The 26,949-nt window shown below is 41.1% G+C and overlaps 1 protein-coding gene across 1 annotated transcript in view; it reads left to right on the top strand.

Moving 5' to 3' along the window:
- Cdc20b (cell division cycle 20B) overlaps window positions 1-26,949 on the top strand; it is a 31,132-nt gene continuing 4,183 nt past the window's right edge. Inside the window, 10 exon segments of the mRNA XM_028883593.1 lie at window positions 1-235; window positions 4,079-4,205; window positions 8,122-8,185; window positions 9,476-9,569; window positions 14,813-14,929; window positions 19,620-19,720; window positions 19,723-19,783; window positions 19,786-19,811; window positions 20,998-21,092; window positions 26,215-26,446. Of these exon segments, the coding sequence (XP_028739426.1) occupies window positions 1-235; window positions 4,079-4,205; window positions 8,122-8,185; window positions 9,476-9,569; window positions 14,813-14,929; window positions 19,620-19,720; window positions 19,723-19,783; window positions 19,786-19,811; window positions 20,998-21,092; window positions 26,215-26,446 (1,152 nt within the window).

Genomic DNA, 26,949 nt, shown 5'->3' with positions numbered 1-26,949 from the left:
ATGTTGACTTTTGACTCGGTCACCACATACTCCAACTTCAAGAGCAACTTTATGAAGAGGCTGTCTGTCAAGACTCCTGTGGCCAGCAGCCCCATCACCACCAGATGGCAGCCAAGCCCAGCCAGGGACCAGGAAGCCTGTTCCTCTGCCGAGGGCTCGACCTCAGACATCCCTGAATCCTCATCAGTGTTGAAGATAACGCCCGCAGCAGACACCCTAACTCCACATGAACCTAGTATTAGGCTTTCAGTTAGTGTACACACTAAGATAAGCTGCAGTTCCTTATGTGGATTGTCTAAGGGCAGGGCCTTCCACAGACCATGCTGTGTTTCTGCCCTTTTTATAGTGTGGTGGTTGTCATGTTCATACATACGCTGTGCTTTAGATATGCTCACAGAATATATATATATATATATATATGTGCATGTATATACATATATATACTTATATATGTATGTATTTCTGCAGTATATGACTATGCTTTTGCTTTGAAGACTCTAGAGTAGTGGTTCTCAACCTTTCAAATGATGAGACCCTTTAATACAGTTCCTCATGCTGTGGTGACCCTCAACTGTAAAATTATTTTCCTGCTACTTTATAAATACTGCTGTAGTTTTGTTATTGTTATGAATCATAATATAAATATCTGATAAGCAACACCACAGGGGTCACACCCCACATGCTGAGAAACGCTGCTCTAGAATATTAATGGATTTGTTAAGGTTCCTGGTAGATGAGAGTCTGAAAATACATATTGTCATTTCCATTCTTCAGGAACAAACTTTTCCATGAATCATCTAATGGTTTAGTTCCTGTTCTACTCTTTAAAGGTCCTGTGCAACATGATCTTGGGATAGCATCCTTCCTGCTTCTCTTCCCCTTCCTTCCCTTTCTTTCCTTTTTTTTTCTTTTTGTGACAGGGTCTTACTATATCACCCCGGCTGGCATGGAATTCACTGCGTAGTTCAGGCATGCCTCATACTTGCCACAATTCTCCTGCCTCAGCCCTCTAAGGACTGAGATGGCAGACGTGAGCCACTGTGCCGTCTTGTTAAGATGGATGTTGACTGTGGTACCAGCTTCTTCCTGAGGCACCAGGGTTCCAAAGACTGAAAAAGGACCCAAATCTTCCTAAGCCGAGGGCTTTCCCACATAACGACAAGTAGCAACACCAGGATTTACCAGACGGCGGCAGGAGGAGAGAGGAGTGTGGGAAATCTTTTGTAATCCTGTGTAATTGAGGAACTTTGGCTTGTCATTGTTTTAGGGGAATTTCTTGCTAAAATTAGGGGCTTCCTGGCTCTTTCTGAGCTTGAAATTCACCTTTTGTTTCTTAATAAAGAAGTACGTGAAAAATTGGAAACCCCAAGCAACAGCTTGTCAATCAAAAAAAGCCCATTTCAGTTTCTGCTTTGGTTAGTACTCTGATGCACCCAAGCACGTACTCCATATTCTAGGGGCTTGGCTGGGGGTGCTTTGTTTTATTTCAGGGGAACAAATTCAGAAGGTCCTTCCATCCCCTGTCCGCAGAGACATCTATCTACTCTATCTGCAGAGAGCTTCATTTACAGTCGTGCTCGGTGCACGAAATTGCCATCTCCTGCTTTCTGAGGCTAGAGGCTCGGCCAGCTTCCAAGCACGGCCTCCCCCCCGCCATTTTTAGCATCTCTCTCTCTCTCTCTCTCTCTCTCTCTCTCTCTCTCTCTCTCTCTCAGTGTGTGTGTGTGTGTGTGTGTGTGTGTGTGTGTGTGTGTGTGCGCGTGCGTGATACATATGTATGTATGTATGTATGTATGTGTGTGACCACACATCCTGGTATGCATATGGCAGCCAGAGGATAACTTTGTGGAGTTGTTTCTCTCCTTGCACCCTTATGTTTAATCTAGGGATTAAATTCAGGCCATCAGGCTTTCTCTTCACCCACAGAGCTATCAGGCTTTGAGCATTGGCTTTTCGTCTTAGTCAGGGGTTCTATGGCTGTGATGCCATGACCATTGCAACTCCTATCAAGGAAAGCATTGAATTGGGGCTGGCTTACAGTTCAGAGGTTTAGGCCATTGTCGTCATGGCGGGAAGGATGGTGGCACACAGGCAGACGTGGTACCTGAGAGGTAGCAGAGAGGTCTGCATCTGGATCAGCAGACGGCAGGAAGAGAAATGACACTCGTCCTGGCTTGAGGATCTGAGACCGCAAAGCCCATCCCACAGAGCACATTTCTTCCAACAAAGCCACACTTACTCTAACAAGGCCACACCTAATAATGCTGCTTCCTATGGCCTTATGGAAGGCATTTTTATTCAAACCACCACACTTTCCCTGTGTCATTTGAGGTTCTGAGGCCTAGCTTTTTCTCTGTATTCTTCTAAAAAATAACTCAGTAATTAAACATTTCAAAACAAAGAGCCAAATTTAAAACTGTGAGGGATGTTTCATGTTTATACCCTCTCTCTTCCTGTAACCTAGTGTCCGTCTCTTATATTTTGAGTCCTGGGAACTGGGGTGCCAGGCTCCAAGAACATGAATGACAGTCCATCAAACTCACAGTTGTCCAAATGCAGGAAGGATTGTTACATGTCAAAAGGCCAAGCTTTTCTGGAGGCCCCTTGACCGAGATGATATATGTGATGGATATTTAGTTTTTTTTTTTTTTACATTTTTTTAATTTTACAATACTATTCAGTTCTACATAACAGCCACAGATTCCCTTGTTCTCTCCCTTCCTGCCCCTTCCCCCCCCACCCCCATCCCACCTCCTCCAGATCAAAATCCCCCGAGGACTGGATCGACCTGATAGACTCAGTCCAGGCAGGCCCAGTCCCCTCCTCCCAGATTGAGTCAAGCGTTCCTGCATAGGTCCCAGGTTTCAAACACTAACTCATGAACAAGCCAGGACCTGGTACATGCTAGATGCTCCCAAACAGATCAAGCAATTGACTGTCTCACCTATTCAGAGGCTGATCAGTTTCAGCCTTTGGTTCATATTTCATGTGTTTCCAAGATATTTAGTTTTTGACATACATGGTAGATATCTAGTATTTGAGGGTAGTTTGACAGGTATTCCTGGTAAAGGGCTTTCTCAATCTTGATAAAAGAATATATTCTAGTTTCATTTATGTTGCTTGGAAATACTCTCTCAGAAAACAACTTAGGGGAGGTGAAGTTTATTTGTCTTACAACTCCATCTTTTTGGGTAAACCAAGTCAGGGATTTGAGGCATCTAGTCACATCACAACCAAAAGCAGAGAGATAATAAACGCCTACTTACTTTTTTTTTTTTGTGCTTGTCTCAATTTCTCTACTCATACGTAGTTCAGAATCCCCTGCCTAGGGAATGGTGCCACCCACAGTGGCCAGGGTATCCCCACACCAATTAACTTAATCAAGGCAGTTTCCTACAGGCACACCACAGGCCAACCCGATGTAGACAATCCCTCATTGAAACTCCCTTCCTAGGTGATTCTAGACTGGGACAAGTTGACAGCTAAAGCTAACCATCACAGAAAACATATGAAAAATATCGATATCAATAACATCGACTTCTGTTTCTTAGACAGTATTTCACTGTGACTATCGCCAACTACCCTTACCACATCTTTCTGTGACAGGAAGGAGGAGAGGCAAAGTGATACCCTAAGGATCAGGTAGTGAAGACCAATGACTGGTACACAAGCATCCTACAGTGATGTCCGAGGGGGGTGATCACAGCTAGAGAAGACGCTCCTTGCAGCATCCTTTAAGCTACTGAACTATTTCTACCTGTTCTGAAAATCTGTTTTATCCATGCTCAAGTGAAGGCCTTCATGGCTGCTGCTGCTGACGGTGGAGTCCGGCCTTAATCTCTGGCATTTCCTCCAGGCTTTAGAGGCTATTAAGGCAGTTTCTTGTGACTGCTCATGGATGAGTCCAAAGCTTTAGCAAAGGTCCCATCCATTCATTTTTTCCCCCCTAGAATTTGGTGTGAGAGCTCAGACCTTACATTCTAATCTACCAAGAAAGATACCATGGCTAGTCAGACCAGTAGTCCAAACGACGGTGTGTTTTAAAAGCCAGATTCAAACCTAAATGTTTTTCTTGCAGGATCCCACACCAAAGAATCACTGAAAAACCCCCTCAAAGGAAGCTCTGAAATGAATAATTCCAATCTCTATTTCTGCAAGACACCTCGTGTAGGGGACAGAGGAAAATGTTCCTCTCAGCCAATGGGGTGACTTGGTTTGTCCTAAAGGGGCCACCTAAAAAGTTTCTCAGCATCAATTTGATTCTTCCTCTATCATAGGTTTTCTTATGACCCCTTTTCACCTAAGAAAATTTTTGTGACCCTGAGAATATAAGTATATAAAATGGACATAGAAAAACAAACATTTCCTGATAACAAATCATGAGAAATATATTTAAAAACATTTGTTTAGTGTACATATAACTTTATCATTTCTTAAGACTAGAGAAAAATTTGGATACTAATGAGATAGACATGCTTATTTATTTTTACATAGAAAATTAAATCTTGGCTGAAATGGTTGGTATTACAAGATGCAGAGTATTTTTAGGATCTTTCAGATTTGATTGATATTTTTATTTTAATTTTTTAAAATAACATTTATTTTTACTTTATGTACATTGGTGTTTTGCCTGAATGTATGTCTGTGTGAGGGTGTCAGATGTCCTGGAACTGGAGCTACAGACAGTTAGGAGCTGCCATGTTGGTGCAGGGAATTGAACCCAGGTCCCCTGGAAGTAGCCAGTGCTCTTAACCTCTGAGGCATCTCTCCAGCCCCAATGTTTTGATTTTATATCTATCAGGGCTGAGAATGCTGCTTTGTGTAGATATATAGTGCAAAATGGCAGAAGCATGTTTAGGGCCATTTCAGAAATTGTTAGAAATTCTGCTTTAATCTCAGGCCAAAATTCATTCACTGACTTTTTTTTTTTTTTTAAATTCATGAAATTCACGACAAGAATTCAAGCAGCAGTTTTTAAAACCAAACATTATAACATAACATAGCCCAAAGATACACTCCTTTGATACTTACATTCTGAGGGATGATAGTGGGAAAATACAAGAAGTTTTTCTTACTGAAACCATTAGGTTTCTGTAAGAGCAGAAAACCTTTGTACACACAGTAAAAACACTACTGTTCATCATATACAACAGCCTTGAGTCTGAGATGAGGTGTTTGGGGCAGTGTTTGTTGTTGACATTATGTGGTTTGACAGACTTCTCAGTGCAAAGTGCCCGTGTGGTATGTTCAGAACCGAGGCTGTGGTGAAGTTGTGTGAGGCAACACGAGAGAACATTGAGAGAAACCACTTAGATTCATTACGCATTTAATTTTGAATGAACTTTTGGTTATTGCAAGTTCAGAAACCCTTCATTACTGCCAATTACTTCTCAGCCCCCACAGAACCTCCAGTTAAAAAAGCTATGCTCTAGAAGATTTTTAACTGAGTATTTTCCTGAAATCTTCGCTGTTATTTGTTTGTTGCATTTCTTCTTATGATTTTAAGCTCTCGGGAGTTCGCTCTAGGTCTTTTGGGCACATTATATGTCAGTTACTTTTAGGTTTACCAAATTCAGCGACTAGCTTCTAAAGGAAGCAGTATTTCATCCCAAAGGCTTTAAACTAGAGAAGCCACAAAACTAGACTTCAGTCGAGAGTATTCATTAGTGTATATCTCTTTCCGTGTTTAGTGTACATATTGTGCAAGAGGAAAGAATATACTGTGAGTATAAATTCTAGTTATTTGAACTCATTGGAAAGAAGAAATAAATACACAGAGCAGGCCTTTCATTCACGCTTTCTTGCTGAGTATGAGCTTAGAGGATAAGTGATGGTCCAAGTATGAAAATTCTGTAAAAGAATTAGGGGTGCTGCTGGGCCTCATGCCGGGCCAGTTTGTTAACATTACTATTTTCTCACCTTCTACTGCTGATTAGAGTCACTGCTCAGCCCCTTGGGACTTTTTTTGGTCTCTTACCATGTCTGGCAGCTGGTGGCTCTGTGGACACACAAAGGACTTGGCAAGACATCTCTTGGAGAAATGGTTAAACAGAAGTCACTGAAGAACCTGGGCAGGGAATAATGGAAATGGTGTTATTATTTAATGGTGAGCATCTGTTGTCACGACTAGCTAGGAGTCAGATAGCATTCAGAGTGGTGAAGACAGCTCTTCAGTAAACATGTGTGGTCTTTCAGGGGTCCTCACTGATCCTCTGGAGGGTGTTGCCACAATGAGAGTCTGAGTAGTTGTTGAAACTCCCAGAACTCACATTAATTGGGCTAGTCCTAAGTTGCTAATTAAAGTATAATACAGACCTCACATAAGAAAGGGAACCCACGAGTACCTAAAGAGCAGCATGTGCTGGCCAATGCCTTGGCCAGCTCTGTGGGATAATATGGGCTTTTGAAGAAATGCGTCTATGAAGTCTGTTACATCTGAGATGCTACATTCTTCTACTGACCAGCAGACTATGTTAGAGATGTTGTTTTATATCAGTATTCTCATCTGAGGATGATTTTGTGCCTCATGGCATACATGGTGGTGTTTCCCATTGTCATAACTCTGGGGAAGGACACCATAGTGGGTGCAGGTCAGCTATGATGCTAAACACACTGTGAAGTACAGGACAGCCCTTACAGCAAGATATAACTAACTACCTGCCTTGAAATGCCAATAGCTACTCAGAGGTTAAAAAAAAATGACCTCATGAAATTTGCAGGCAAAATGGATGAGACTAGAAAAATCATCTTGAATGAGGTGACCCAGACCCAGACAGACAAACATGGCAGGTACTCACTCATAAGTGGATAGTAGATGTAAAGCAAAGGGTAACCAGGCTTCAATCCACAGCCCTAGAGAAGTTAGGTAACAAGGAGGACCCTAAGAGGGATGAATGGATTGCCTTGGGAAGGGAAAATAGATGAGATCTCTTGGGTAAACTGGGGGTGAGGAGGAGGGGATAGAGGGGAAGAGATGGGGGGTGGGAACATGAAGGATTGGGATGGTTGAGTTGGGGGAGAGATGGAGAGGGAGAGCAACGAAAGAGATATCTTGAGAGAGGGGAACATTATGGGGTTAGGGAGAAACCTGGTGCCAGGGAAACTCCCAGGAATCCACAAGGATGACCCCAGCTAAGACTCCTAGCAAGAGTGGAAAGGGTGTCTGAACTGGCCTTCTCTTGTAATCAGATTGGTGACTACCCTAATTGTCATCATAGAAATTCATCTTGTAACTGATAGAAGCAGATGCAGAGATCCACAGCCAAGCACTGGGCCGAGCTCTGGGAGTCCTGTTGAGGAGAGGGAGGAAGGACTGTATGAGCAGGAGGGCTGAGATCATTATGGGGAAACCTACAGAGACAGCTGACCCGAGATCGCGGGAGCTCACAGACTCTGGACCGACAGGACTCTGGACCAACAGCTAGGGAGCCTGCATGGGACAGACCTAGGCCCTCTGCATGGAAGTACCAGTTGTGTAGCTTGGTCTGCTTGTGGGGCCCCTAGCAGTGGGACTGCCACCCGTCCCTGGCACATGAGCTGGCCTTTTGGAACCTGCTCCCTACGGTGGGATGCCTCACTCAGTTGGAGTGGAGGGGGTGGGGATGGAGGTGGAGGGAGGGGAAGCTGTGGTTGGTATGTATGTAAAATAAAATAAAATAAAGAAAAAATTTAATAACAAAAAAAAAATAAGAAAAGTAACTAAAACACCCACAGTCCCACCCTTTGCATCATAAGAAGAACAGTTTTCAGCAGTTTCTCTTCCATTTTACGACTGAGGACAAACCATGAAGATAAATTTTAATGTACCTGAGAAAATGTTTTATCTTTACTTTAATATTTCTAATATAATCAAAATGAAATATTGAAAAAATGCCCATAGCCCCGAGATTGGGAAACTCCTTTGCAGTCAGCTGTTCTGTCTGGAATACACCAGAGCCACGGTTCGTTGCCTGGCAACGCTTACCTTTGATGAATTGACGAGTGCATGGGTCTGATGAATGAGTCTTCAATAATGTCAGTGTCACATAAAACGCTTCCTCTTGGTATTATTGAGCTCAGAGTGAAGCAGCTTTGAATTCTCTACCTCATCCTGTGTCTTCCATGCTCCTCATTTGCCTACAGTCACGACTCTGAATCCGTGCCTGTCTGGATGCTGGCTTCTGAAGCTATCCCTGTCCCCGTGTCTGTCTGAATGTGTCTGTCTGTCTTTGTGAATGCCTGAGTGTGTGTCCCTAACAAAAGCTTTGCTCTTTCCTTATTGACCAGCACAGACAGTATCACATGGGGAAGAAATGAAGGTAGATGCTGGACAAAAACCAACAGAATTTTACAAGGGATTGAGTTATTGACTCCAACTGTCCCTGATAACAAACAGTACTACAAACTTCATCGTTTATCCAACAACATCCATACATTGCAGCCAATATTTATGGTGGATGTTCATTTTATAAGGCTGCTTCCAGCCTCGATTTACTGATTCCAGAAGATGATTATCATAACATACATGCATTACTCTGAGCCAGGGGCATGGAAGAGTACATCATTTAGGATTACATCTATGTAATCTTAGCTGAGGCTGTAAAAGCTGACTACATGGGAAGCCCAGGCAAGTAAGATTAGATATTACATTGTTTTCTTAAAAGTAGCTTAAACAAACAGTCCCAGCATACAGTAGGATAGCAGTCTTAAGTCTTAACTGACCTCAAGGTGCATTAGTAACTCTAGCTGTGAGGTCCAGCAAATGTTCCAGTCTCTTAGACTGTAAGAAAGGTTTTCATCACAATACATTGCCACAGAGGAGGAAAACAAATATTAAAATGATGCCTAGAAAGATAGTTATGTCTGGGCTGTGAAGACCAAAAAAAAAAAAAACAAAAAAAAACAAAAAAAAAAAAAAAAACAAAAAAAAAACAAAAACAAAAAACAAAAAACAAAAAAACAAAAAACAAAAAACAAAAAAAACCCCAGAATCTTCTCCACTTTACTTATTCACCATTATATTCTTTGAAAATTCCAATGCATTATTTTTTTGGGGGGGTATTTATTCCTAATTTTCCTAACTGGTTTTGATCAAAGTTGGACAAAAGGATGTCATAAGAACATTCAATGCCCCAATAAAATGATATTATTTTTTGTGTTCATGAAAGTTAAGGATTTCCTTAAGCTCTTTGAGGTTGCTTATTCTGGTTCCTCATGAGTAAAGGTACCATTGGCTTGTGATTGGACTGTATACTAAGTCAGTTTCAGAGCTGGAAGAATAAAGGAAGGCTTTTTACTTTAGCTCAGTAATCCCCAATGAGCTCTGGAGTTGCTGAGGTTAAAAATAATCTATGTGAGATTCTCACCACTAGTCATCACACTGTGAAAACTTGGACCTCTCTAGCAAACTCTCGGTTGTAATGTCTTCATCCGTCACACCTGAGGTACACACGTGTGTTCCTAAAGAAGTATTCTCTTTATGTGCATTCGTTTCCAGAAATGGCTAAACCAGCTGTTTTCAACCCAGAAGGGAGTTCAGCAAACTGAATGGAAAATGCATCTCTGTGAGAAATCCTGATGTGTCTGGGCAGGCATGGGGCAGAGACTGGTGTTACCCTTGTTCCAGCCCTCCTTTCTCCCTACTTCTTTCATTCCTTCCTTACTTTAAAATGTTATTTATATTCATTAGATGAAATCAACATCATTATCCAATTTGCATAACTCCCATAATCCTCTGCTCTGGCCACCTTCACTCCCAAGTCCCATTTTCTAGAGGTTATCATTCTCAGTTCTCCCTTTAATACTTATGTCTTCCTCTGTTTCTTTGGCTATTTTAGACTTTTGAGGACTCTGGCACAGCAGACAAGAACTCAGGGCCCCTCTTGCCTCATTGTTTTTCCAGTTTCTGGAAGTGTGTCTGTTATAGTTTGCAAAACCAGACCAGACTTGGTATACCGTCAGTGTCCATACCCTATTATCATATAACTATATTCCACTGTAAGTTATATTCACTATTAGTAGCCTTCTTCTCTAGTTTGACTCTGTTTCCCCTCCTTGACTTGTTTTCATTTAACATGTCTTTGAAGCTCTTCTTTCCCATTGACATCCATGTTCTGTTTCTCACTACTGACAATACAACTATACACTCGATCCCTCTACTTTCCTCTTCCCTGATGTCCCTCTACCAACAGACTGTTGACTTGGCCAGTTGCAGAGCTATAATCCTGGGACTCCTCTCTCTCTCTCTGACACTAGATCCACTATTTCTGGAAATATCTATGATACTCAAATTTGAGTCATAGTGTGACTGGTTGAAAATTCCAGTTTTATCCAGCATTGTGGAGACACTGTCTTTTCTAGCTCACACATGTTGAGAAGTCCCATCCTATTCTGACCTCCTGTATTCTGTATGCCACGTGCCTCCCCCACCCCCACAGCCACTGTTAGCAGCCTCTCCTACCACCAGTGTCCTAGAATTTAGGATGATAAAACTTGGCATTAATGCCCACCTCCACCTCATTGTACATTAAAAAGCACCATTTGGTGGGCCTTTCCATTCACTAAAATTCTCTAATTATTCTTTCATAATTTTGCCACTTTTTTCTTTCTATTTTAAGCTAATTATTGATATTTCTGGATTGATTTTCTGATTTTCCTATCTTCTCTGTTCTATTTTTCATCTTATTGTTTCTCTCTCTCTCTCCTCTGATGAATTACTTACCAGTCTTGTTACTAAAATTTAAAATTTGGCTGTCTCTATTTAAAAAATATTTTTTGAGACAAGGTTTCACTATGTAGTTCAGGCCAGTGTCAAACTCTTTATGTAGCACAGACTGGCTTTCAATTCACAATCTCCCAGCCTCTGCCTCCCCAGTACCACAGCACATGTCAAGTTCCATCACTAAGGACACCCTAGTTTTAATATTTAAAGAGTAATTTTTATATCATTCTTTTTCTTATGTTCTTTGTGGTCGGCTACTAATCCTTTATCTGCCTTCCAGAAAAAAAATTGTAGCTTGTTGTCTAGTTCCATACATGCCCTTCTTCTTCTCCTTCTCTCCTCCTCCTCCTTTTCTTCCTACTTCTCTGTTTTTCTTGACAGGCTTTCTTCGTGTAGCCCTGGCTGTCCTGGAACTCACTCTGTAGACCAGGCTGGCCTTGAACTCAGAGATCCACCTGCCTCTGCCTCCCGAATGCTGGGATTAAAGGCGTGTGCCAGCAGCCCAGCTCTTTGTCTTTCTGTATGTCTTACTATCTCAGTCACTTGCTGTCACTTTGGTTGTAACTAAGAGGTCAAGGAAATAACCTTATATAGCCATTCCCCCCAGACTGGCTCTACGAACCCATCACATGTACTTTACCTGAAGTACCCTGAGGTCACTTTGTGTCAGCACTGAGGAAAGATGTGATATTGGAGGCAGAGACTGACTGAGAGGTTCTTGGGATGAGCTGTGTAGATCTCTCTCCTGCTTCTCTTACGAGAGCTGCAAGTCTGAAATTATATGCTTTATTGACACATGATTAGGCCCAGCAGCTTCATGGCGGGCAGCTCCTGCAACTTTTAAGTGTACCAGCTGGGCCCAAAGCTGCAGGCAGACTGAGGATGGAGGGGTTGGAGGTCTATCTGGACGGCTCTGCAACTCTGTGAGGTAATTACTGGTGGTATTTTCCAGAAGCTTCTTAGGGCAGGCCACTTTTAGAACACACAAAGCACTGGTCTCCAAGCCCCTCATTGTCTCCTCCCACTTTTGTCTTCCTTTGGATGCTTTGTGTAGTCTGTGGCTCTGTTAGCAAGGGTTGTTAGCAAGGGTTACAGCCCAGAGTTCTGTGCGAGCAATCTGTGAGATAACGATCGCTTCACTTTGTAAATGTCCAGGAAACATTCGTGTTATTTCTCCCTTTGTAATAACAGCTTGTAAATATGGATTGGACTCCAGATACAAACGTGAAAAGAAAGAGAAAGGAGAGAGAGAGAGAGAGAGAGAGAGGAGAGAGAGAGAGAGAGAGAGAGAGAGAGAGAGAGAGAGACTCAATTCTAAAGAGCACGCCTGCTTCTGTGTTCCTAATTTTACATTAAAGTTTTGAAAGTTTTAGGCATTGTATAAAAAAAAAACCACACAGAAGCACAGCCTCATTTTCTAGACCTTTGCACATATTTAGTTTTCAAGCCTATGTTTCCTGACAGTAAAATGGAGAAAGATGGTGTTAGATATATAAAAATGAGCACCAAAGTTTCAGGTTTGTACATGTTCTTTTGAGGGCAGGGGTTGCTTTATAGATACACTGTTGGGATGAGAGGAGGAATTTTATCTTTTTTTTTAGAATAATAAATTTAAAGCAGAGTAAACTATCAGGAAGGGTGCGCTGCCTCAGCTGTCCCTCGTCCCCATCTTCTTCCTCCTCCCCTCCTCCACTTCCTCCTCCTTCTTTTGAAGTTCTGCTGCTGTGGCGATTGAACCCAGGACCTTGCACACTCTGGGCAAGTTCCCTAACCCAGTCTCTTCATCTTCTGGTCTGAGCAGCAGTAACTGTTTTCTTGTAAGATGCTATTTGACAGAACAAAAAAAAAGTCCTGTGAAGGCTGGGAGCATGTATCTTTATTATTCTGATACTTTAGATAATACATAAATTATATTATAACTTGTATATATATATATATAATATATATATATATATATATGTGTGTGTGTGTGTGTGTGTTGTGTGTGTAACATTTTTATAAGGCACAGAGTATATACATGCATACACTTGTCAAATAAAATTTGTGGGGATTGATTTTCTCTTTCCACCATATGGGTTCTGGAGACTGAACTCAGGTTGTCAGGACAGGCAGCAAGCCTTACCCGCTCAGCCAGCTTGATAGTCCTTGTTCCAGCGGAAAGTCTCTTTGTACATTTGGGCAAACAGTCTTCTATCAACTGTGGAAAACGGCTCTCTTCTCATTCTCCTAGCAGTGTCTTGCAGGATGGAAGTTGTAAATTTTACCGAAGTCCAGCTCACAAATCACTCGTGAGTTTTGGTCTTGGTGTTCTATTTAAAAAGTAATCACAAAGCCCAAATTCGTCCAGCTTTTCTCCTATGCCACTTTCTAGGAGAGGGATTGTTTAGGTCTGTGACCCACTTGAAGTTCATGTTTGTGAGGAATGAAAGGTCTGTGTGTAGATTCAGCTGTTCACATGTGGAATCCAGCTGTTGGAGAAGCAGCTGAAGAGTTCCCTGTTCCCCATCATGCTGTCTTTGATCCTGAATTAGTACAAGTCTCTTTCCATGCTCTCCATCCTGTCATCGAACTTGTTGATTCTTCTGTCAATATTACTGCTGCTTGTTTATAAGTCTTGAAGTTGGATAATGTTAGTTTTTTTTCACTTTGTTTTTATCCTTCAATATGTGTCGACTATTTTTGATCTTTTGTCTCTATATGGCTGTTAGAATTACCTTACCCATATCCATAAAATAACTTACTGAAAGTTTGATTGTGATCACATTGAATCTGTTGATCAATTTGGGGAGAACTGTATGTAGACATAGAGTCTTCTTGCTCTTGTATGTGGAAATACCTCCCTATATAGATATTATTTTTTTTCACCAAACGTTTTTAGTGTTTTTTTTTTTTTAATATAGATTTTTTTTTTGGAGACATACTTAAGCATTTAAAATTCTGGCTAATAATATAAATACTATTTGTTTTGAATTTAAAATTCTAGTTGTATATTGACAGCATATAAAAATGTAATTGACTTTCATATGTTAATTTTATATCCTGCAACTTTACTATAATGACCCATTACTCATTAGATATGAATAAGATCTTATATTTTTTGTTGTTGTTCTTTGTTCTTCTTGTTGATTGATTGATTGATTGATTGATTTGATTTGATTGTGTGTGTGTGTATGTCTGTGTGTGGTGTTGGGGCTTGAGTCTAAGTCACTGTACATGTTAAGCAAGCACTCTACATGAAACTAAATCCTTATCTCTGTTGTTAATGCTTTGGGTATTGATTTTGTTAAAAAATAATTTTGTGGCCTTTTATTAGCAGGCCTAAGTGTTTCCAGTAACCTTCAAGTCTGACAGTTGGAAGTATTCATAGTGAACCCCAAGATAAGCATTTATGAGTAACAATTGGTTTTCTTGGCGCAACACCGTGAAACTTTCAGGCTTTTATCAGAAACCATTTAGTCACAGAGACCACAGTTCACTTGAGTTACCTTGTTTCCTGTTGATATATGTTTCATTATCAGTTTGATCATGAGTTGAGGCCTAGAGATGAAAAAATAGTGCCAGTGGTTTGGACTTAGTGGGGTCTTTCGATGAAAACTTAAAACGGAACAAAGGATAGAATCATGAACCCAAATAGTCAAGGGTAAAACTAGTCAAAAATTAGTAACTGTTCTGGTATTGTAAGATTAAGAAAAAAATTAAAATCAATAAATCAACAACTATTTATACAAAGAATAGGGCTTAGGTCTGCTAGGTAAGCATGGCTGGGATGGATATGTAAACATACAAAATTTACTTTCTTTTAAAAAATATCAAATGGCAGAATGAATATTCAAAGCATGATGTGGTACTCTGTGTGTTCCTCATGACATTTTTGTCTACACTTACGTCTACCATGTATGTATTCTTTGTTGAAAAGTGCCATTGAATAATTTTGAACTCTTATTTAAAAAGTCCATACTGAACTCTTTTCTTTCCTTTCTTCCTATATCCTTTATGTTACAGTTTTATCAGAGTGACTACTTTCTCTTTCACTCTGTAATCTCTTGATACCCATGGGAGAACTATTGTATTTGTGGGATCTTAGAGATCTGTAGAACTGTTTGTTTCCCGCAGGCTGTAGAGACGGAGTTGGAGATGAATTCTTCTGTCTTAGGAGGTTCAGTGGTGTCCACCATTCCACATGCCACCCGGGGGTGAAGCTTCATCTCACGGGTTTTTGAAATGACTACTGCAAGCCACTGCTTAGACTGCCAGTTGACCAGCTGAAATAACAAGACGCAGCCAATGCTCTGGCATAAAACCAAAGTCTGATTCTGGAAGAGCCAGATGGTCCGTGTTTCGTGCCCACATGATGTTACATGCAACAATGGATAATGTAACTACCATGTTTTGGGTACTACTTAACTTTCAGTAATAGGTTTTGTTGGTGGGACATGAGTATTGTTACTCACTAGTACATTTTTGAAATTATACTAGAATGAACTATCCTGATGTTGACCTACTCTTACACATGGAATTTCACTGTGGCAATGTCTAAACAGTTAAACAGTGGCGTGCTCTGACTTAGTAGCTGGACTAACTCACACAGGATTGACTGCCAACATGCCAATGTAGAATATAAATAGTGAGTTGTGGATCTCAGTGAGCTCAGAAATACTCTAGAGCTATCCAGACTTAAGCTGCCTCAAGGAAGATGGGTAAGACTTGTAAGGGAGAAGGTAGATGAGAACATATTTGATGCTGCATGGGCAAAGGCATTATGTCGGGAATTATTGGTAATGGCAGCAAAGAGGACGTAGTGGGACTGAGCCACAGGTAGGTGAATGCAGAAATCATGCAGATATTCAAGAGTTAGTTTTAGAAATGAAATTTGGGATTTGTTAACTAAGAAAAATATCAAAAGAATGAAGAGAGTTTACAGTGTGTGTGTGTGTGTGTACACATGTGTGTGCATGTGTGTATGATGTTATATGCAAGAAATACAGAACACATTTTATACAGGAGAGAGCTACCGAAGAATCAAGAATGAATTTAGTGTTGTTACAAGTTTTGAAGCAGGAGAGTGGCACCATTGGGAAGACAGTTTGGGGAGAGAAAACTGCTTCAACTCCTTGCACTGAAGGAGCTGGTGTGACATGGAGGAGTTTGGCAGATCACAGTGAAGTCAGTGGCTGAAATAAAGGATGAACTGTCATGTAGGGTGGATGATTAGGGTTGAGAGCAAGGGCCGTGGTGAACTCTCCTGGTGAGGGAGGGAACAGAAGAGGGAGGGGGAACATCCACAAAGAGGAATGAGCAGAAGTAAGCAGTTCCCATCATGACTCTCTCAGAGCTTTCTCCCAGAGACTTTATTATCATGACCATTAGGGGATATAAAGTCTCAAGAAATATAAAAAACTCAAAACACTCATACTAAAAGGCAAATTTTGTGCACACTTTTTCTTCAAGCCATAGCTCTTTTCTTTCCTCCCATCAAGAATAAAACTTGTCAAAAGATGTTCATAATGACAGCAGCTGTCTCTGCAGGCTGTCTTGAACCCACTGCAGTGGAATTCTAAATCTCAACAAGGGACCCTGACTCAATAAAAGAAGGGAAAGAATTGAAGAGAGCTCTCAATGTAAGTTGAGGCTTCCACATTTACACAGGCACATTTTAACCTGTATTCACACAGTACAACACACACACAGCACAACACACACACACACACACACACACACACACACACACACACACCCCTGTAAAAATTTTTAAAAACTTTCATAAGAGGGAAACCATGCTCATTTTGTATTTATTTCAAATATTTTTTTGGTCAATTCTAATGTTCTCCTTAATTCTTAAAGTTTTAACGTTTTCTCAGTGGTAGGCAGGGTTCTTTGAAGAACTCAAGCCAGTAGAATGTAGATTCATTATAAAAAGGGATGTGTTATATTGCTTTATACAGGCAGGGTAGTGTAGCAATGACTGTCCGCACATGAGCAGCTGAGAGTTCACAGCTGCTCAGTCCACAAGGCTGAAGGCTGGAGCAGAGCCTGAGGTCGGTGAGGGCAGCATCAGCATCAGCATCAGCATCAGCATCAGCATCCAGCAGCAGATGCACTCGATCAGGAAGAAGAAGCGAAGGCCCACATTGCACTGTGCTTGGATCTCTATCTGGGATGCTGTTTGGGAGGGGTCACTCACGTTGAGAGCATGACTTTCTCCCTCAGCTGGTCTCTTTGTTATCATCCTCACAACACATAGCTGAATTGTGTCTTCTAGGTGTTTCTGGATCCAGTAGAGTCAAATAGCCAGATCAACTAAGAGATCCTCTTTAATAACTTCTCTTTATTCTGGAGGGCTCCTTTTAGCATTTCTTATTGATCAGCTCAGTTGACAGAGACGTCTGTCAGATGTTCATGTTCAATTTCATGACATCCTTGCTGGACAGAATTCTGAGCTGGAAGATTTTACTTTCAGTATTTGAAAGATGCTGGTCCATTGTTTTTTGGATTCTCTCCTTTGTGACAAAAACTCTTTCTTCTGGTTCCAGGATTTGGCTCTAATTATGTATATGTCAGATTTTGAATATTATTGCACAAGCAAGTTCATTGACACTTTTTTACTCTGTTGTTTTTATTTTGCTATTGAGCCCATCTACAGAATGTTTTAGATATTACGTTTTATTTAATTTTAACATTTGCATTTTCTGTTTCAGACATTTGTTTTGTAGTTCCTATTTTTATCAATTTTAATCCTTCCTTTATTTGACCATTTTTATATCTAGGTCATCTTGGGTTTTTATCTATTGATTGTTTTCTCTTTACATGTGTTAAGTATTTGAATCATATGCTAGACATTATACATATTATATTGTTTTCACTTTGAATCCTGTTGAGAATGTTGATACTTTTGCCCTAGCTAGGGTTACCCTTTAGGTCTGATCTTTCCATCTCTGGCTTGTGTTTAAAATCTCAGATCCATTTTTTAAAAAATTATTAATTTTTATGTACATTAGTGTTTTGCCCTGCTTGTATGTTTGTGTGAAGGTGTCAGATCTTGGAGTTACAGACAGTTGTGAACTGCCATGTGAGTGCTGGGATTTGAACCTTGGTCCTCTGGAAGAGCAGTCAGTGCTCTTAACCACTGAGCCAGTTCTTCAGCCCCTCAGATCCACTTCATAAGCCTCGGCTGCTTGACTTGGGCCGTCATTTATGCGTGTAGCTCTGAGTCCAGGCTAAGACCTGAATAAATGTTTTAGATCTCTGTTTCTTTTTCACAGATTTTGCTAGGCTTCCCTGAGTCTCTTCTCCACTCCACAATTAGATGAGACATGTGTGAGCTCTTGTACTCACGCCTGGAGGACATTTTTTTTGGCTCTCTTTCGTTCAAGGTTTTCCTTACACTTTGGCCTCCCAGACTCCTTGTCTTTGATCACAGAGATGATGTGGTTTCTTAGAGACTTGACTGTAGGTGCTAGGTTAAGACAAAGTCATACAAGAAAAAAAAAAGTGAAAAATTCTCTTGTGGTTGGGTAGTCTCCTTCTTCATGCTTTGACTTCCTGACTTAGTTTACCTGTTTTTACTTTTAAGGGTCCTCAGGGGTTTGATTTTAATATTTTTGTCAAGAGTTAATAGTTGGTATTAGTGGGAGGGATGTACCACAGAGGGCTTAGTCTACTATAATAGAACTGATGCACTTCATAACTGTATGCTAATATGTGTCAGGCATGATAGGCATTATGAGTTATAAGAAATAAGTTCCTCGACATGGTATTAAGTGGTCAAAACATACATTTTCTCACAGCAGTCAAAGAGTTCTTATCAGGGGACTGGAGAGATGGCTCAACAGTTAAGAGTTACTCTTGCAGAGGACATGAATTCCATTCCTAGTACCCATATTGGGCAGCTCACAACCACCTATAATTCCAACTCCTGGGACCAGACACTGTTGTCTAGCCTCCACAGCATTTCCATTTATGTGCACATATCCCCTGCCCTACCTCCATATATACACAATCAAAAAATAAATTTTGGGGCTGGATGCCAAAAAAATGGCTCAGTGATTAAGAGCACTGCCAGGATCCAGGTTCAGTTCTCAGCACCCGTATGGACAACTCACAACCAGCTATACCTCCAGTTTTCAGATGCCCTCTTCTGGCGTTTTCAGGCACTGCACACATGTTGTGCACATACACACGTGCAAGCAATACACACACATAATAGTCAATAAATATTAAAAATCTTTAAAAAAGAGCTCTTATATGTGTAAGCTAAAGAAAATTGCTGAGAACTTTGATATGTCATAAGTGAGTCACTATCTCTTCTAGACATACTTAATTTGATGTTGTTTTTAAAGTTAGAAAGAATGATAGTATTTCCCATGTAGATATGGCAGGTCCAAAGGTATTTTTATAAAAATTATGTGGCATTAGTTTTCAGAAACCTCTTAGCTGAGGTACATCTGTACTAACCATGGTGGATGAATACACTAAGTCAAAAAATGGTGTTCTTACACAGGTTTATTTGAGCATAGATGCTAAGCATCATCAGACTATGGGTCTTGAACCAGATTATGTTTCAGCTTTTATCTTTGAACTTTCAATGATCTGTTTTGGTTCAGGACTTTGTCTTACATCTGTCCATGGCAAAAGTATTGATTTCTCTCCCTTTCCATTTTTAAAAACTTAAAAAATTGCCTATTTTTATTTCACATGCATTGGTGTTTTACCTGCATGTATATTTATATGAAGGAGTTGGATCCCCAGAACTGGGGTTACAGAGAGCTGTGATCTGCCACGTGGGTTGGGAACTGAACCTGAGTTCTTCGGAAGAGCAGCCAGTGCTCCTCACTGCCGAGCCATCACATCAGCTCCAGAGCTCTGTCTTTCCTTCAAAGATTTGGCTGCACAACCAGGCTAATTCAGACTTGTTTCCTTATGGACCTCGATATCCTGAACTGGAATTCCCAAAATCTTGTTGCTGTAGCCCTTGGATCCTCTGTATACATCTGGAACAGACAAAACCACAGTGGGACTGAAAAATAATAGACTTAAGCCTCTTCTGTAATTATGCACCGTCTGTGTCCTGGATCAGAGAGGGATCGTGCTGGCTGTTGGCACCAGCGAGGGAGAAGTGCAGATCCTAGAAACATTTCCTCCTGATGTCCTCTGTGCAGTTACTATATAACGTATTAATATAGAGATAGTGTATTAATACAGAGAAACTAGATTAAGTGAGGTACCTGGAACTGCGGGAAGCGAGGAGAGACAGAATTGTTTTCCTCTGAATGGCATTTCTTGAAGACTTGGGGGTATTTTCCTTCATTTCCCTCACAATCTTTCTGTCATCTTTCATTTTTTGAAAAAAAAAAAATCTCTCAAACTCAGGTTGGACTTACAAAGCCTCTAGTTTGGGAACCCAGGAGAGAATGTGCCTTTTCAGGTTCCGTTCATCTGAAGCTGTGATAGGAGCAGAATGGTGTAATATGACTTTGATTTCCCGATAGGCTGCCCGAGACAAGCATCTGTCAGGTGTTTGTTAGCCGAATTCCTCATGTTACCATCATCGTGATTTTTTTTTTTTTTTCAGCAGCATAAAGAATGTTGCCCAGGTGCTGGATAACCTTGGAGGCCAGCTTGCATCACGATGTCTTCTTATCTCATAGTTAGCCTTTCTCATTTTCATTGAGGGAAGAATGGAGTTTCAGTAGCAAATTGAGTTCTGACTCACCTCATTTTATCCACACAGACTAATAAATACTGTGGCAGACCTCAGAGCATCTTGCATTTTGGAGTAGGACTGTACAACAGGTACATTCTATACAAATGTTTCCAAAAGCTCCAAAATCCAAAACACTTCTTGTTCCTGAAGCTTTGGGTGAGAAATACTTCACCTGTGTGTTTGTTGGAACTGTATAGGTTGACCACGAGAATTCCTGGTTTCCAAGATGTGAGAAGCTCAATCATGACTCTCAGTCCTTGGCTGTACATTGCATTCATTTTAGGAGCTTTACCATGAATGCCACACTTTCCGTTTCTACCTTTCCAATTAAACCACAACTGCTGGCACAGAGCAATACTCCCCACGTGACTCCAGGACGTAGTCAGAGCAGGACGGCCATTAGAGTGAGCGGTACTGAGTTTTCTCTTAGTTCACAGCAGGCTGCCTGTCTGTATCTAGTAATTCTCTCTGAGGCCTTTGAGAACATGGTGGGCTGGGGAAAAGGCAGTGCCATGGACTCTATTATTTGTTCATGTTCTCCAGTTATGGATATAATCACTAAAAAGCGCGGAGACACATGCTTGGCCATGTTTTCCAGTTACGGGATATAATCACTAGAAAGTGGCTGAGAAACATGCTTGGCCACTTGTCAGTAGTCGGAGCCCTGAGCTGGAACCACTGCGCCCTCAGCAGGTAAACAGATTGTATTTGAACTGTCTGTCTGTCTGTCTCACCGCTGAGTTAGAAGTGGATAGAACCATAACACTTAAAGAAAAAATTAAGAGTGAAACAAAACAACCCATTAGGCTTTGTGTCTCTTAGCCCTTCTGCCCTGGCAGGTGTTCGGGTCTTCTGACGTGTATTCTAGAGGGCACACATATACGGTGACCATGCCTTCAGCATGAAGTTCAATTCATTATTCAGATAATTTGAGAAACTCTCTCCAAGCAAAAATTTTCTTTGTATCTAGTAATACCTGCAAAAGGGACGTTTTTTTTGGACAGAAACCAGTGTTTATTGGTATATATGGAAAATGTTAAACCTTTGGGGGCCTTCTAATTTGTAGACTCATGACATTAGAATCGGGAGGGACCGCATAGATGATCCTGCTCAATGGCACTCAAACATGAGTGTTCACTGGACTCCCCTGTAGGGCTCATGAACAGAGATCACTGTGCTCCTCCAGCATTTCCTCATATTAGGACATGAGGGTGGTATTATTTGTGTTTCTAATTTCCCAAGTGAGGCCAATGACATAGGACATCAAGAATACTGATGTGATTTAACAGCTTCTTTCTTTTTTTTTTTTTTTTTTTTTTTTTAAATTTTTTTTTTGCTTTCTGAGTACTTTACCAGCTGCCTGGATGGTCTGATGCTGATTAAGGGTGGAAGTAAGCTTAAAGAGAGAAGTTATGTGAATTATTCCTATGATGCTATAGAATTGGTTTGAATATGTATTGCTTTTAGTACTAGCATTCATTCCTGCATTATATTTATTTATTTATATTTTATAATATAATTTAATTTTACATATCAGCCACAGATTCCCTTCTTCCCCCCCCCCCCCCCCGCCTTCCCCCCAGCCAACCCCCCATTCCCATCTCCTCCAGGGCAAAGTCTCCCCTGAGGAATGAGTTCAACCTGGTAGATTCAGTCCAGGCAGGTCTAGTCCCCTCTCCCCAGGCTGAGCCAAGTGTCCCTGTATAAGCCCCAGGTTTCAAACAGCCAACTCATGCACTGAGTACAGGACCTGGTCCCACTGCCTGGATGCCTCCCAAACAGATCAAGCTAATCAACTGTCTCACTTATCCAGAGGGCCTGATCCAGTTGGGGCTCCTCAGTTATTGGTTCATAGTTCATGTGTTTCCATTCGTTTGGCTATTTGTCCCTGTGCTTTATCCAACCTTGGGCTCAACAATTTCGCTCATACAAACCCTCCTCTTTCTCACCAATTGGACTCCTGGAGTTCCACCTGGGCCTGGCCGTGGATCTCTGCATCCAGTTCCCTCAGTCATTGGATGGGGTTTCTAGCACGACAATTAGGTTGTTTGGCCATTCTATCACCAGAGTAGGTCAGTTCAGGCTGTCTCTTGACCATTGCCAGTAGTCTATTGTGGGGGTATCTTTGTGGATTTCTGTGGGCCTCTCTAGCACTTTGCTTCTTCCTATTCTCATGTGGTCTTGATTGCCCTTCAACTGAAGAATGGATAAATAAAATGTGGTACATATACAAAATGGAATACTACTCAGCAGAGAAAAACAATGACATCATGAGGTTTGCAGGCAAATGGATGGATCTAGAACAAATCATCCTGAGTGAGGTAACCCAGACTCAGAAAGACAAACATGGTATGTACTCACTCATAGGAGGATACTAGATGTAAAACAAAGATGACTAGACTGCTACTCACAACTCCAGGGAGGCCACCTAGAAAACAAGACCCCAAGAAAGACACAGGGATCACCCAATGACAGAGAAATGGATGAGATCTACATGAACAACATGGACATGAGTGGGGCTAATCAAGGGCAAGGGTCGAGGGAAAGAGAGCTTAGGGGAGCGGGAGATCCCAGCTGGATCAAGAATAGAGAGGGAGAACAAGGAATAGAAGACCATGCATTATATTTATTAAGGTAGATTTAAGTCAATAAGGTTTCAAAGCTTTTTACAGACCAGTTAAGTAGTTGAGAAGTAAATTAGAAAATTTATAACTCGGGATTTTTCAGGCCAAACTTCAAATCCCTTGGTTGGTGTGGTCAGGTCAGCTCTGTGCAAATGCTATTTTTGCAGTCGACATCATTAAGGATTGACTTTGTTATCCACAGGAACATGAACTTGCAATCATAGCCACTGTTTTGGGTTGCTCTGTGCTTTATACTTGATGGGCACAATCTTGTTTTAATTCCTGTTACAGGGGATTCTTATTTCAATTTTCTTCTCAGAGGAGCAAACTGAGGCACTAGAGTGAAGTCATGTGATTAACCAGTGACTGAGTCAGGATTTAAACCCAGGCAACCTAGTCCTAGAGCCCATACCGTCAGTCAAGATGTTAGCTAGGGTTGTGCCTGAATACTGAAGAAAGTATGACATCAGATGTTGAGAAACTGCATCCATAATTGTAGAAGTATGTTTCCTTGCTCCTTATAGAACATCAGACCAGCCCTGAGTTCATAGTCTGTGGGAGGATGTAGTATCTCCGTCATGGCTCTGAAACATGCTGCATTTTCCTGAGATATTCAGTGAGTGTTGAGTTCTTTTCATGCATTAATGACACAGACAACACTAAGAATGGAAGTGACACTTAACAGGGAGACACCTGTCAGAAAAGTGAATAAAGAAATCCTGCTTAATGTGTTACAACGAGACTCTACTAAAGCCATGCTCCTGGACTAATTAGAAATATTCTCGAAAGTGAGAAATATCATTTCCTAGATATTGTATGTAAATTACCAGGGGAATCTTGTAATTGCCTAATTTTGTCTTTTTCATGACTATTAGTATAATATTAAAACTGTTAGAAGCATCTATTTTCATTCCAAATTTAAAATGTTGGCAGACAAATCCATTTCACTTTGTTTTTCTTCTAAAGTCAGGGTCTCACTCTGTAGCCCTGACTGGCCTCGAACTTAGAAATCCTGCCTCTTGAGTGCTGGGATTAGCTGTATGTGCCACCATGTCTGGGTGAACCTAGCTTACTTGTGAAAAGACTCACATGGGCTGACTACTCCTTCCTTCTTACCCAAGGGATTTTTATCTGTGTTTGGAAATGTCCTAATGGGTCTTTCCATCGGTTTTCTTAATTAATTAATTAATTAATTTTGAGACAGGATTTGAAGACAGGATGACTTCACTCTAGTGCCTCAGGAGACAGGATTTCTCTGTGTAACAGTCCTGGCTGTCGTGGAATTTGCTTTGTAGACCAGACTGGCCTTGAACTCACAGAGCTCCACCTGCTTCTGTCTCCCGAGTGCTGGGATTAAAGGCGTGTGCCACCACTGCCTGGCTCTTCCGAAGGACCTGGGCTCAGATTCCAGCACTAACGTATTATCTCAGAATTACCTGTATCCCTCGTTCCAGGTATCTAGTGCATCCAGGGATCCAGAGATCCCTTCTTCTTACCCCCAGAGGCACCAGACACACACATGTCACACATACATACATACATACATACATACATACATACATACATACATACATGCAGGTACAACACTCATGCACATAAAATAAACTATATACATCTAAAAAAAAAGAAAATGGACTCAAACTTGTAGGAAAAGCTGCAAGTGTAACTATTTAAAAGATGATTAATTTACAAGAAAAGCATTAGAGGAACCCAGCATCAGGACAGCTCATTCTTGCCAAGGAGAAGCGCAAAATAAATCACACATGATTATTTCACAATTACATTTTGCTAGATATAAAGTAACATGTTAAATTTCAAATAATTTCAGCCAGGAACACACTAATATGCTTTGTGTGTGTGTGTGTGTGTGTGTGTGTGTGTGTGTGTGTGTGTGTGTGTGTGTGTTTGTTTTAAAAATTTATAATTGAGCCAGCTGTGGTGGCGCACGCCTTTAATCCCAGCACTCTGGAGTCAGAGGCAGGTGGATCTCTGTGAGTTCAAGGCCAGCCTGGTATACAGAGCGAGTTCCAGGACAGCCAGGACTGTTACAGAGAGAACATCTTGAAAAACCAAAATGGAACAAAAACATAGTTGTTTGGAAAGCTGTTATGTTAGCTTTGAAAGTATTTTGAAATTTGGAATTTACCTAAAGATTTTTGTCAGAAACAAAAGATACGTTTTGTTTTAGATGACAGCAAGCACTAAATGAAACACAAAACGAACAAAATGATCTACTTCTCTTTAAAAATGTCAACTAACGCTACACAAATCAAACCAAAATAAAATTAAAAGATGTAAATCCAGCATCAGGACCACAATTGATGGGATGGAAGGAGATCAGTGAAAATGATAGTCACGGGGCCTGGAGAGATGCTCAGCAGTTCAGAGCACTTGCTGCTCCTGCAGAGGACCCACAACAGAGCTCAAAGCTCCTGTAACTGCAGTTCCAGAAGATCCAACATCTTCTTCTGGCCTCCTCAGGTACCGTCACACATGTGTGCACAAACATACATACACACATGTGTACAAATAAAAATTAAAACCATTAAAAATGGGAATGATGTAAAGTATGTTAAAACACAGAAAGGTTTTACATACTAATCAATAGGAGAACAAATCAGTATAAACTCAGTTTGTTACTCTGTAAATATTTTGACTTCCAGAAGATAATATGCAAAAGTGAGGTTATTTCCTGGGATGAGCAACAAGATTTTCAGATGAATGCAACTGAAATAGTTGTTAAAACACTCTTTAAAGTTACTAGCCATCCCAGTTATCAGTACAGACGTGAGCTATGAATCTTGATGTTCAGTTGATTATAGAGTTATTTGCAAATAATTGCTCTTCTGAAGTGTACTGGGATTCGAGACATCTGAGATCTGAATTTACAGGTAGTCATGTGCAGCTTTCTTTAATGTACTGTTTTCTGGATGACAAGGACGCAGGTCACAAGGCAAAGGCTGCCCTTTAGCACAGAACCCAGAAGAGCCATGGGCTTCTCTGGGCTTCTCCAGCTGCAGAGTTCTGCCGAATGGGTGTGTTGCGTGCAGTTTTTCCATTATATGCTAAAAATACCGACAGACAATTGTTAGCATCATTTAGGGAAGTCTTCTATTGGGTGTCTTCCCTTACAGCAGTGGTTTCTCATCCCGGGGGAATAATTTCTGAGGGGTGTATCTGTCCTCACCCAGGAGAGCTGCTGTGGCTGCAGACTTCTGTGTACATCCCCCAGGTGACCTTGCTTTCTCCAGGGCTCACCTGCCTGTGTTCTTACCTGGAAATTTACAGGCCATGGAGTGGAGTCCCTGCCAATCTGAAGTCCTTGCCATTGGAGGAGGAAGGAAGGATAGATGCCTACGTGTTTTGGATGTAAATACTGGGAAGAGCATTCAGACTCCAAGCACACACTCACAGGAAAGCTTCGTCTTCATCCCACATCTAGAATCTTATGAAAACAACTTATGATAGAATGTAGGATCCCATTCTTCCTTCTCTTCTGAGTCCAAAAGGAATTCCAGTTCTTATGAATTTTTTTTGGTAAAATCTCTCAATTGATGAGTCCAAAGTTAATCTATTTTGTGTTCTCTCTCTCTGTCTCTCTCTCTTCCTCTATCTCTTCTTCCTTCTTTCCCCTCCCCCCCTCCATCTCTTCCTTCTCTGCTTTTTTCCTCATCACAGTTTAACTCTGAAACTTGAGAGTTAGCTGGCTATCCCTGGCCAGTGGTCACGATTAAAATCTCCTGGTTCATTGCACTGGGGCCTATTTGTTTTCTTGGTCTTTGGATGACTTGGGATAAGCTTTCTTAGGATGGATATAATTTCTAAAAATACCCAGTCCTCACGTGGCTGGAAGGAGAGTGAACAGAATAGAACGTAGGGTCTAGAACCAGTGTAGGCACATTCATCATGCACCAGAGATCACCAGC

Source organism: Peromyscus leucopus, chromosome 11, assembly GCF_004664715.2.
Source record: "Peromyscus leucopus breed LL Stock chromosome 11, UCI_PerLeu_2.1, whole genome shotgun sequence".
Taxonomy (NCBI): domain Eukaryota; kingdom Metazoa; phylum Chordata; class Mammalia; order Rodentia; family Cricetidae; genus Peromyscus; species Peromyscus leucopus.
Note: the sequence above shows the minus strand (reverse complement) of the source record. Positions and strands in the feature narration are given on the sequence as shown.